Here is a 13,104-nt window from a genome sequence, read left to right as displayed (position 1 = left end):
AAGAAAAGAAAAGGGGGGAAAAAAGAGGACCAGGGCCCTAACCAATCACAAAGTAATGCCACATAAAGAAGAAAAAAAGGAACCCCTGTTTGTTTAGCTGCTCTATTGAAAACCAACATGCATATCCTTTGGTCTCCTGCGTAACCTCAGCTCGTAGACAGTGAGGAATTTCTGAAGGGTGAAATTGAAGACTTCTGAAATGGTCACACTGTGGTTTTGTTCTGTGGTGGAGCAGTTGAGACCGCCCAAAGGACATTCAGGGACACAGCTGAAACGAAAAGGAAGAGGAGAGCTTCATTCGTTTCAGTGATTAAACTCAGAACAAAACTGGAATATGGATATGCTGTCTGTCTCATTTCTTTCTTTTTGTTTTTGTTTGCACATTAAAATATATTTTCAGAAGTGAAGCGCTGCCGTGCATGTACTGTTATAGAAGAACAAGGACAGAAACAAAAGTGGAGTCTCACTTTGTCAAAACTTAGACTGAACGCTGAAACACAGCTGATAGCTGATAATCACATGCCTAACTGATCAGATGTAGGCATGTGATTATGGCTCCACCTTGTGGTCACATTTAAAACCGCAACACAAAAAAAGAACAAGCCTGGTCATGGGCATTTAACCACATCCTGCACTAAAACAGCACATAAGATGAGGTTGTATCCCTTCACTACTTTACATTACTTCATTATGACATAAGTGAAACTTGTCTCGTATTTATGATTTGCTAAGACAGTTATTTTGTGTTAATTTGTGTTAAGCGACTATAACTTCCGCCTAATTAAAACAGTTTAAAGTAAATTGGATTTTAATTTAACATTTTGTATCCTTAGAAAATTGGTTGAGAATTAAATGAGTGCACAAATCCCTCATCTCCATAAACACACATTAGGAAATAAGCCGTAGCCACCTTGTAACAATATTGAAACACAAGTCAGCGAGGTAGCGTATTAATAAAAATAAAGTCCGGTTATTACAACACCAAACGTGCTTAATTTTAGTGGGTATTGAGACCACTCACACATGCTTTGTGCAGTGTACTATAGTGGACTGAGCCAATGTGAGGTTCATGAGGGGGAGTTCAACTTTCAAAATAAATTATCTTCCAGTCTACATTTAAACTAATAGCTTTCATTGGGTTTAATAATATTTAACATGAAATAGTTATAATTTAAAGTGATAGCTTGATGATTGCAATGAGCGGTGCTATACCCCTTTAATTTCCACCCATGATTGCACTGACATGACCACATGTCAGTGCATGTCAGTGCAATGGACCCTCTCCCTCTCCAGGGAGGGAGAGGGTCCAATGCACTGACATGACCACATGTCAGTGCAATGGACCCTCTCCCTCTCCAGGGAGGGAGAGGGTCCAATCAAATTTCCCCTTTAGCCACACCTCTGGATACCTTTGATATCTAAGTCCCAAACTCTTCATAAACAACCTCTGTGTTTACCTGCTCATTCATGCTGTGACAAAGGTCAGTTTTAAAAGACTGCACCAAATGATTTTTGAACATATTCTTTATTTAGTTTCAACACAACTATACGCAATCTCATCTCATCTCATTAGATAACTATTTCACTTTAATTTAACTAAACAGGAGCTGGGAGAACATATATATCCCAAAATACAGGAATGGTAACATTCACAAAACAAAGAAAAGTGAAATAAAACACCAATAGAACAGGCAATGTAACCAATTCAGATATTTTAAAGGAAAAAATGGATTTTAAGAAATCAGCATTAATAAACAGCAGTAACACAGCTCTCCCTTGATATCTGCTACCATGATACTTAATGCAAGGTGTTTATTTTGCTCACACATACTAATACAGACTATAAGCTTTCACATGTATATCTGATGTGTTTGGTTTCATAGCTCAGAGATGGTGAGTTTTTTTCTTCTTCTTCAGTCTTCTGAGCAACATCTAGTCATAATGTATTCCTGGAGTCATCTCTCTATTATTGTCCTGCTATAAATGTTTCTATGCAACCAATACCAACTGGTCACTGTTGCTATAGAAATATAGGACACTAGAGGTGCTCCATGTCTTTCAATGCTAATAAGAAGTTACAATCCTGTTAACATATGCAGCAATAGTGCAGAGAGAGTGCCAGGCTGGATATGGAATTTGGTTAGTTATGGATGGGGTGTGACTAAGTGTGTGTGTGCACTTCTGCATATCATGTAAACACTCACACAAAGAAGTACATATTGAACTCGGCATGCTTAAGGCAGTAGTAACACGTATTTTACCTCTTGTTTGCTAGAGAGTGCTAGCTGACATGTTCACATCAACACATGGGCAGTCACGATTCTTCATGAATTAATTAAAATCTATCAGTAGCTTTGATGCTTTTGAAGAAACCTCCACATCTAATATAAATGTTTCATAAACACAAAGATAGTAATCCGACTATAGGAACAGAGAGGTCACGGGCTGCCAGAAGGAACTGTGGACTCCTGGAGCAGCACAGTGACGATTTAAAAAGGAACACCACAGCCTCTTTAGGATAAGTGTTCTAGCCCTTCACAAATTCACAACACGCAGACACAAAGTGTTAGAAACCACACTCAAAATGTAGCCCCAAGACGCCACGGGGGACGATGGGTCAGAGTCAAAGGATACAAAGTGTTAACTAATAATATGTGATGTGGAAGCTCAGCCTCCAGATACAGGAACTGATTTAAGATATAGATCAAGTCATCTGTACCCTGTGATGCGCACTGCAGTTCCTGGGAAACCGGTGGACAGAAAAAATTGCAGTAAAATAACTATAAATAAGAAATTATCTTAACAGGTTTCAGGTTTGGAAAAAACATAATAAAAAGACTCTGGATTCATTCTTGATCATTTAGAAACAGCTCCCCCAAATTTAAGGTAATTGGTAATTATTACTTTGCAAACAATGACAGCAAGATTATTATATGGTAGATGTCGTTAAATAATAAGCAGTGTTGTGAAAAATCCAGTAAAACAGGAAGGTAACATTGCTCTATTTAATACCACCATGGTACTACAACCCTACGAAATGTCTATACATCTTAGCAGCACTTTGGTTAGAGGCTTGCTTGATAAACTGTCAAGCCAGTACCCTTTAATGGGACCTAAATTATATATGTACATAGTGTAATGCAGGGAAAAAGTGACACAGGACTAAATATTTGGTGGCCTACTGAACATTCATATTTACATGAGATACATTTGTCTTCCAAGGAAAATCACTCACAAAAATAAGAAAAAAGTAGCTATTTACAGAACATAACGACACACAACAGCAGTGACATTCGTTATGTTCTACAGCTGTTTTGTACAAGACAGGATTGAGAGATTCATATATTTATATACATTTTCTGACTTTCTTTAAATACAGTTTCTATTTTGTTTACTGTCAAAATACTTCCCGAAAAGAAGCAAATAATCTGCAGTTACACAATATCTTGAGCACACTGTTCTCTTGTTATTTTCAGCCAATACAAAAATGTGTAAACTTGGCACAGCCTCTCTGCTATAAACTCTGTACATAGTGCTGGGTCTCTACTACACTGGTTAATTGGGCACATTTGCAATTGGGTGTTGACGTCTGTTTAGTTACTTCAGAGTTAATACACTCGGGACTGAGGAGATTAAATTTGCATTTCATCCACAGCCTAAAGACAGCATTTATGAATTTGTGTTATTATGTTATAATAGATTTGCTTAGAACCTGATAATACATCAAGAGGGACACTGCAGTTTGGCATGCCTTTGATTTTTCCTCTGTGTTGGTTTTTAATAAGTTTAATATTTAATAATGTTCTTCCTGATGAAACCTTAGAGAGATTGGTAACTGATGACTGTTTCTGAGAGTGTGTACATGAGTCCAATCAGCCGCCCCTCAGATGCTTGTCTGCAGGTCCCCATTGAGGAGAGTACTCTGGGTCTCCGTCGGGTCATTCATCATGCGAGATTTGTCCTGTCGGCTATCACTTCGATCAACCTCGTCCAGCCCTCCCACATTTTTAAGACACAGGACATTTTGGAAACTCTTCTTGAAGTTCTCTGATAAGAAGGCATAAAGGATGGGGTTAGCACAGCTGTTGGCATATCCTAGAACCACCACGAATGCAAAGGTACTTCTCAGAATCGGGGTGGTGCTGATGGTGCCCGTCACTGATGTGACGTTGAAAACGTAGAAAGGCAGCCAGCAGAAAACAAACACTGCCACCACGATGGACACCATCCGGGTGACTTTCCTCTCTGAGCGCTTCCTCTTGGAGGAGCCCACACGGATGCCCGAGGACTTCACCTTGATGATGATGCACAGGTAGCAAAGGCAGATGACCATGAGGGGCAGGAAGAAGCCTAGAATGAATGTGTAGAACATGAATGCTGTGTAGTAAGCCTCTTGAGGTTCAGGCCATACGATGGTGCAGAAGCAGCCATCATGCTTTGTAATTACACCACTGTAAATAACAATTGGCAGGTTAACCATCAGCGACACCCCCCACACTGCCAGATTGATAGTCTTGGCCATGCGTGGCTTCCTCCACTTTGTGGATTTAATGGGATGCACCACAGCCAAGTAGCGGTCAATACTCATGACCATCAGGCAGAAGATAGAAGTGAACTGGTTGAGGGAGTCGACGGTCATCACAACCCTGCATAGCACAGGCCCAAAAGGCCAGTGGACCAGGGCCAACTGGATGGCAATGAACGGCAGGCCAAGCATGAAGAGCACGTCAGCCACCGCCAAGTTGAGGATGTAGATGTTAGTAACTGTCTTCATCTTGGCGTAGCGCAGAATGACATAGATGACGAGAGCGTTTCCACACAGCCCCATAGCACAAACCAGAAAGTACATGCAGGTGATGACCACCGTGCTGGTTCTGTTGAAGCTGTGGTCTGTGTAGTTCCCGTGGGGGATGGACTCATTGTCCTGCATGAAGCTGTCGTACATGAGGTGCTCCGACAGGTTCGGAGGGGATGACGGGAAGATCCACGAGTCCATGACACCTCAGTCTCTCTGTGTCGCACTGATTATGACATCCCACCTGGACACAAGCACAAGAGAAGCTATGTTGCGGACAGATGATATGAGTGGCTATTATATGGCAGAAAACTGTCCACATGCGAGCACACGCTGTAGCAATAAGAAAATTTGTATTTTTTCCACACGTATGGCCAGCAGTTTATATAGGGAATCTAATAGTCTACACCGTGATTATCTGTATCTCTGTTGAGAACAGACCTGAATAACAGCATGTCTTAGGAGGAATATCTTCTCATACAGAAGCTTAGATGCTGCTTTCTACCTGAGGTTAGACCTTTGCGCGTTTATTCGGTCAGGCTTACTGCTACCGAGGGAAATCACTCCACACCCCCTAAAGCCATGAGCTCTCCCGGGGGAAATTCTTTCATTTCACACGCTGCAAAACGATCAGCTGTGACAAGCCACCTTGGATTGGTTGTTGACACATTTCCCCCCCACCCCCCAATTTATTAGGGGGAAAGCATGGATGTAAATTTATCACAGCTTAAGTAATTGAATGGGGGGAATCACGGCACTGCCAATAGCCTTGTTGCAGTGAGACTGAAGTGCTTTTCACTGCCAGTACACAGGAGGCAAACGTGGTCTGACAACTTAGTTTGAAGCCAAAAAGATAAGAGGTTTTATTATGCCAGTGCATCATTTTCTCCATAGCAGCAGGAAAGGTTGGACTCTGCCTGCAGTCTTGTATTTTGGTAAACAGCCGACCACATGTTACTGTTGTTCGGGTGCTTACACTGTTGTATTACCTATCACTTGGAAACTGGAAAAAGCACATTCCCATCGCAAAGAATAAACAAGATTAGTGATTAGTTCTATAGAGGCAGAGCACAGACACGATTAACATGGTGCCCAAAGCACTTGTGTAGATGAAAAATGAATCACCACCTAAACACTGCAGGTGTCTGGTATATTGTGGAAAAAATGCTGTGTTTGAGGTACTGTGCAAACTGAGCAACAGGTATTCTCTATCTCTCCCTATAAAAATATACAGCCAAGAGCCAGCACAGGAAGAAAGGAGTCAGGAATGCAGTTTGCTTCTAGCAAAGATGGTAAAAAGAGTATTTTGTAGCTAAAAGCCTTCAGGAACCTGTTTTTGTTTTTTTTAGCAGAAGACAAGACAATGACACAAATCTGGTTCAGAAAAGACAAACTGAAAGAGTGAGGTTAAGTCATTCATTAACAATATTAGGAAACTCTGTATACAAACAGGATAGGATATTGTTTGGTTATGTGTGTTGTGAAATTGCGCCTGTGTAAACAGTTAACAAAATTACCACAGCCCACGGAAAACGGGCGAGACATTTCTTTGGCTCAAGCACATTCAATTTCCCGTTTTTAATTCATTAATCCGTAAATCTGACTTCTCCTTTATTTTCGTACATTTTTTAACACATCCCTATCAGTTGCTCTTGGAAGTTATTATCTTACCTGTAACTGGGCTTTTTTTTTTCAGCATTCACAGAACACACCGCTTCTGTGTGGGTTCAAGTGTTTTAAGTGTCCACGGCAGGTTCATCTTTAAATATTCCCCAAGTTTGTCTCATGGGCGAGATGGAAAACCACTGCGTGATGCAAAATTTCGTTTTGCATTAAATCCGTACTGTATTGTGTGTTACGCAGCAAGAGAAAAGGAGACGGATGCCCTCGTGGTGTGGCGCGCGCAGTAACTGTCTCCGGCAGGCGGTCGCGGGGATGTTTAAGCAGTGCCGGGGAGGTGCTGAAGAGACTCACCTCTGAACGAAGAGGGACCGTCTACAATGATGCAGATAGCCAATCCCACATAAGATGGAGCTGATCTGCATGAAGCATGCTATAATTTAACGACTCTGGTGGCGAACGCCCTGCGCCACTGTGGATAGGATAGTTCTGGGATGTGACAATAAAGTTGACACCAAGACTTAAAGTAGGGCTGGGCGATATGACCCAAAATTCATATCTCGATATTTTTTAGCTGGATGGCGATATAAGATATATATCTCGATTTTTTTTTTTAAAGCCATAAAGTAAGAACAAAAAGAGAGTTCTTAGTCAAAGCTGTGTCCCAGATGTCACACAGGCACTTTTATTAACATAGAGCAGATGTACATAAAATTTACTCAAAAATAAATTATGAGCATTTATTAAATAATAATGCTCCATAAATAAAAGAAAACAATGTTGTTTTTGTGCATAACAAAAAGCTCACAAATGTGCAGTCAAAATGTAAACTAAAAGACGAGCACTATAACAAGGACAGATTTCACAGCTGCTCTGTTCCCAACTTGTACTGCGTGACTGACAACCTGGAGTTTGAAATCCGCTTCGCAATCACGTCTCTTAACAGGTGCCATTTATGGTCCTTATACACAGTAAGGTAATATTACGTTGAAGCACAGTACGTATCACTCCGCGAGGCTCAGCCGTAATGCTCCGACAATCCATCAAGCGCTGCAGCTCCGTAGCTTACCAAAGTCGTACTAAAACATTTTTTGACAGATTGCTGAGCGCCGTGTTCCACATAAAATCGGTGCGCGGCCATCAAGCACAACCAGAATTCATACATAAGGCGCGCTGTCAACTTTTGAGAAAATGAAAGGATTTTAGTCCGTGCAGCACCTCTGGGCTGCATGGCGTTAGCGTGGTTAGCTCGTTAGCGTGGTTAGCTAGCTAACACGTTGACGCCGTCCAGCCCCACGCACGGGGCGATGCGCAGTAACTCGTTAACGGATTTGCCGTGTCCATCTTGTCGCTTCCTGCAGGTGAAGCGATGGGGGAGGAGGGGGAGTTGTGTTCAGTGAAGGAGAGGCGAGGCCGAGTAACGTTGCGTAAAGACGAAAGTGGACGAAAGAGAGGCAAACTTGCGGCTCCGCAAGTATAATTATAACGTAACATAGACTATATCGATATAAAGGATATTGTCACATCTTATATCTCGTATAAAAATATATCGATATTTTTTAAAAACTCGATATATCGCCCAGCTCTAACTTAAAGGAGGTCAGTTCATACCAGCTTATCATCCAGTTATCATTTGACTTTAACATTTTGGTTACAGGATCGAGGCACGAGTTCTTTTTCATGAAAAAGGTTATTTACTTATTTACTAAAGTTTATTTACCCGATCTACATTTTTTTTTTAATTTCAATTTTATGTAATTTCTGGGTAAAATATGTCAGAACGCATTTCCTTAAAGTCAGACTAGGATTGGCCAGGAGACGGTCTGTTGTCCCAAATTTTCCCGGAAGCTACAAACTCAGATTTTTGATTGCGCACAAAAAAGGAGCTTACCTTTGTGGTGTAATTGCATTGTACAGTAGATGTTAATGCAGCCGGTCAGTGTAGTTAGGCTGATGGCAGCTAGAGGGCGAGACCGGTGTGTTTCTGTATAGAATGTTATGTTATGTGGGGCAGAGCAAGAACAAGAAAATGAAGTGTGGTTATGAATCGTACAGTGGACCCGCGTATAATTGAATAATACGACATGGTGTCAGAAGTCCTGTACTGATCCATATAACCTCGACTGAACGAACCTGTGTCTGGCGGAGCTCGCGGGATAACGAGGGGAGAATATGGCGGATGAGACTGCACAGAGAGCACCGGCGGGGCCGAGCGCGACATTCAGCATCCAGCCACCGGAATCCTTCGACTTTTCAAAACCGCAGGAGTGGTCCAAATGGATACGGAGGTTCGAGAGATTCCGTCTCGCCAGTAATTTGAACGTCAGCTCGGAGGAAAACCAAGTCAACACGTTGATTTACTGCATGGGAGATGAGGCGGACGATGTGCTTCGCGGTCTGAGTTTAACAGCGGAGCAAAGGACAACGTACGAGGGGGTACGTGATGGTTTCCAGGCTTTTTTCATTGTGAAGAAAAATGTGATCTATGAGCGCGCCAAATTCAATATGCGCCGACAGGGAGACAATGAGACAGTGGATGCTTTTGTGACAGCACTGTATGCGCTAGCAGAACATTGCAACTATGGAGTGCTACATGATGAGCTGATACGTGATAGGCTCGTTGTCGGTCTCACGGACAAACGGCTGTCAGAACGCATGCAGCTTGACCCAGATTTGACTTTGCAGAGGGCTATCAACATGGCGAGGCAAAGTGAAGAGGTAAAGCGACAACAGTCCTCCTTGCGAGGTGACTCTAGAGGTGAGGCTAGCGATGCTAAGTCAGTAGATAGAGTGCATAAAACCAGTCGTAAGCCTGTTAGAACCAAACTACTCCAGACTAATAGTCGTCAAGCTAAAACACGTGGATTCCGAGAAGATGGCAGAAAAGGGCCAACCTGTCAGAAATGTGGTGGATTGTCCAGCGAATGAAGTGAAATGCCATGCATGTGGAAAGAAAGGACATTACAGGCGTGTATGCAGGGCACCAAAAACAGTGCATGAGGTTGAAGAGGATGAACATGGTTTGTTCCTGGGCAGTGTTAAGTGTGAGGGTGAGCCGTGGACTGTCGACTTAAGCATAAACAACAAAAACGTGTCATTTAAAATTGATACAGGAGCCGATGTGACAGTCCTACCCCTTAAGGTGTTTAAGGAGCTCTACAGACACAACCACCCCCCCAGTCTCCACAAATCAACCAAGGCTCTGCTGGGTCCCGGGAGGAGTCGTTTGGATGTCGTTGGTGTCAGTGAGCTTGCACTGAGGAAGGGAGACAAAGAAATACTTGAGGATGTCTTTGTCATCAGACACCTGCACACTGCTTTGCTGGGGAGACCTGCTATTAGCAAGCTGGAGCTTGTGGCTCGTCTGGAGAGCATAACTATAGAGACGCTTAAAAAGTGCTACCCAAAGCTGTGCAGTGGTCTCGGTGAAGTACGTCAGCCGTACGACATCAAACTGAAACCTGGAGCTCAACCTTTTTCCTTGAAGACGCCACGGAGAATCCCGTTGCCTCTGATGGACAAAGTTAAGCAGGAGCTGGCCCGTATGGAAGAACTAGGGGTGATCAGCAGGATTGAGGAGCCAACTGATTGGTGCTCAGGCATGGTGGTGGTACCGAAGAAGACAGAAGATGTACGCATATGTGTCGACCTTACACACCTCAATGAGTCTGTGTGTCGAGAGAAGTACATACTGCCATCGGTGGAGGAAACATTGGGCAGATTGGCTGGTGCCAGCATATTCAGCAAGCTGGACGCTAACATGGGGTTTTGGCAGATACCTCTGACGGAAAACTCAGCCAAATACACCACTTTCATCACACCGTTTGGGCGTTATTACTTCAAGAGACTGCCCTTCGGGATTGCTTCAGCACCGGAGCATTTCCAGAACAGGATGGTCACAGAGGTCACAGATGGTATGGAAGGGGTGGTTTGCCACATGGACGACGTGCTGGTCTGGGGCAGAACGCAGGAAGAGCATGACTCTCGCCTACACGCTGTGCTGGGCAGGATCCAAAAAGCTGGCATCACCCTGAACATTAACAAGTGCGACATCGCGAAACAGCAGGTGACGTTTTTAGGGCATGTTCTCTCAGCCAGCGGTATCAGCCCTGACCCAAGCAAGACCCAGGCTGTGAGGGAGATGAAGGAGCCACAAAGTGTGAGTGAGTTAAGGAGCTTTCTGGGAATGGTTAACCAGCTTGGAAAGTTTATCCCACAGCTCGCAGAGAAGGACAAACCTCTAAGAGACTTACTGTCTAAGAAAAACTGCTGGAGATGGGACATTGACCAGGCTAGAGCATTTCAGAACCTGAAAGATGCGCTCACATCACCGCCAGTGTTGGCCATGTATGACCCAAGCCGTGACTGCAAGGTGTCAGCGGACGCATCATCGTATGGCTTAGGGGGTGTGCTGCTTCAAAGATGGGACGAGGAGTGGAGACCCGTTGCCTACGCGTCACGCTCCCTCACTGCAACAGAACAGAGATACGCTCAGGTTGAAAAGGAGGCTTTAGGTCTGACCTAAGTGTGGATAACAGACCAGAGAGCCAGCGGCACCGTTATTGGCAGCCACTCCACACCACGATCATATCTCGTGGAGGGACCTCGTGGGACAATTAGGCGGAATCGTCGGCATCTTGTTCCCATGAAACACTCTCCAGACCAAACTGAGAGCAATAATGGGGAGCCAGAATCTGCAGAAGCCGGGGAGCAGTGCTCCACGGACATGCCAGAGACAGTTTCTCCAGAGCTTCCATCTACACCCAGAACCAGATCCGGAAGAGTGGTTGTGAGACCAACCAGATTGGACTTATAACGGATAAGATGGAAAGGACTGTTTTATACAAGAATACTCCTCTTTCGTAGTATTGTTTGCACAATATGGGTAAAAGTGTAAAAGCTAAAAGGTTGTCATTTTCAAATATGCATGTTCAGAAGTTGGGAAATGCAGGGGGTGTGACAAGTTAGCATGTAAGAATTTGTGTTACTTAACGGGTTAATTAGAGTTAAGATTTTCATTATATAGTATTCCTTACAGGTAAGCGCAGGACCAGACCTTCCAGCCACAGAGGCAGAATAACCCTCTAAGGTCTGGTGAGTCAATGGTAGTCTACCCATTGATTCTAGAAAGGGGAGATGTGGTGTAATTGCATTGTACAGTAGATGTTAATGCAGCCGGTCAGTGTAGTTAGGCTGATGGCAGCTAGAGGGCGAGACCGGTGTGTTTCTGTATAGAATGTTATGTTATGTGGGGCAGAGCAAGAACAAGAAAATAAAGTGTGGTTATGAATCGTACAGTGGACCCGCGTATAATTGAATAATACGACAACCTTTAGCTGAAACCTTTAACGCATGCGCTTTACACGTGAAAACTCTGTGGTTCGAAACCAGGAGCTAACACAAATGGTACGACACCTGTCCCTCAAGCACAGATAAAAGGACGGGTTGCGTCAGGAAGGGCATCTGCCCTTAAATCTGTGCCAAATCAAACAATACGGATCCATCCGCTGTGGCAGCCCTTGGGAAATTAGAGCTAGCCGAATGAACCTAAACTTTACAGTCTGAGCAATGCGGCATAGGCATTGCACAGTGAAAGTCAAACTGTCAAAAAGAAAAGAAAATGGAGTGACTGGAGTGAGACTTGGATGTCATCCACAAAGGAAAATATTACTTTCAGCCAAAAAAAAAAAGTGTCGTGCAAGTTCATGCCCATACTTTACCTTTAGTTCAGCTTTTACCCTTCAGGGGGCAGTAGTGAGCACAGAGCTGCAAAAACAATCAGGTGCTGCCGAAACCTCTAGCACTCATGCAAAGCTAATTTCATCTTGTTTCCCGAATGTGGTAAACACAATACATATCTAGCAGTCTCAACGATGCAGGATGTAGCTGAGGTGGTTGCAGAGTAGTGATGTGATTTCCGTCTCTTTTTAGAGAACCGGCTCTTTCGGCTCGGCTCACTAAAAAGTGCCGGCTCTTTCGGCTCCGAACCGGCTCTTCAGGTTGTTTTGTTGCTTTAATTAATTTATTATTAACAATAATATAAAATTATGCACAAAAGGAATTTAAAAAAGTGTTTTTATTTATATATGTTTATATATAAATATATGTGGTGGCCCCTAGAGACAAAACACGTACAAACTCCAAAACACATTTCTAGCTTGAACTGAACTTCCAAAACAGAACTACTAGATCACTTAAATTACACAATTGAAAGCATGAAAGCATATGTGTATTGCATAAATACACAAACATTCATATATATTCAAATAATTTAAAAAAAAGTTCATTTACCTGTTACTACCACACACTAAATCCAGTCGTTGGTACTTGCTGGCTTGTGTAGCCACTAGGTAACAAAAGCTCAACACTGCACCTAGCATTCTGGAGCACTTCTGTTGTGTTTTGTACGTGTTTTGGAGTTTTTACATGTTTTGGAGTTTTTACTGCTTCGGGGTTTGTACGTGTTTTGAAGTTTGTACGTTCTTTGTCTGTAGGGGCCACCGTAAATATACTTTTATTTATTCACTCCACATAAAATGTAATAAATAAATCCATAAATTAATACAAATACAAAAAAATACAAAAACCAACTATTCACATTTCAACCTTTATCTATTTAAATTTTCAGCTTTTTCCTTTTACAAATTTAAAGTGAAACAACACAAAACACTGCAAACCAAAACACAATT

General features: G+C 42.9%; 1 protein-coding gene across 1 annotated transcript; it reads right to left on the bottom strand.

Moving 5' to 3' along the window:
- Positions 1 to 1,555: 1,555 nt before the first annotated feature.
- On the bottom strand, positions 1,556 to 6,732 carry LOC308411783 (somatostatin receptor type 2-like). The gene is made up of 2 exons (XM_080905813.1): positions 6,467 to 6,732; positions 1,556 to 5,039 (listed from the first exon to the last, which is right to left on the bottom strand). The coding sequence occupies exon 2, from the start codon at positions 4,994 to 4,996 to the stop codon at positions 3,884 to 3,886; it is 1,113 nt and encodes a 370-aa protein (XP_080761939.1). The 5' UTR covers positions 4,997 to 5,039; positions 6,467 to 6,732; the 3' UTR covers positions 1,556 to 3,883.
- Between the last annotated feature and the right edge of the window lie 6,372 nt (positions 6,733 to 13,104).

Source organism: Rhamphochromis sp. 'chilingali' (assembly GCF_963969265.1).
Source record: "Rhamphochromis sp. 'chilingali' genome assembly, chromosome: 15".
Lineage (NCBI taxonomy): Eukaryota > Metazoa > Chordata > Actinopteri > Cichliformes > Cichlidae > Rhamphochromis > Rhamphochromis sp. 'chilingali'.
The sequence above is the reverse complement of the archived record's forward strand: the minus strand, read 5'-3'. Positions and strand labels throughout refer to the sequence as shown.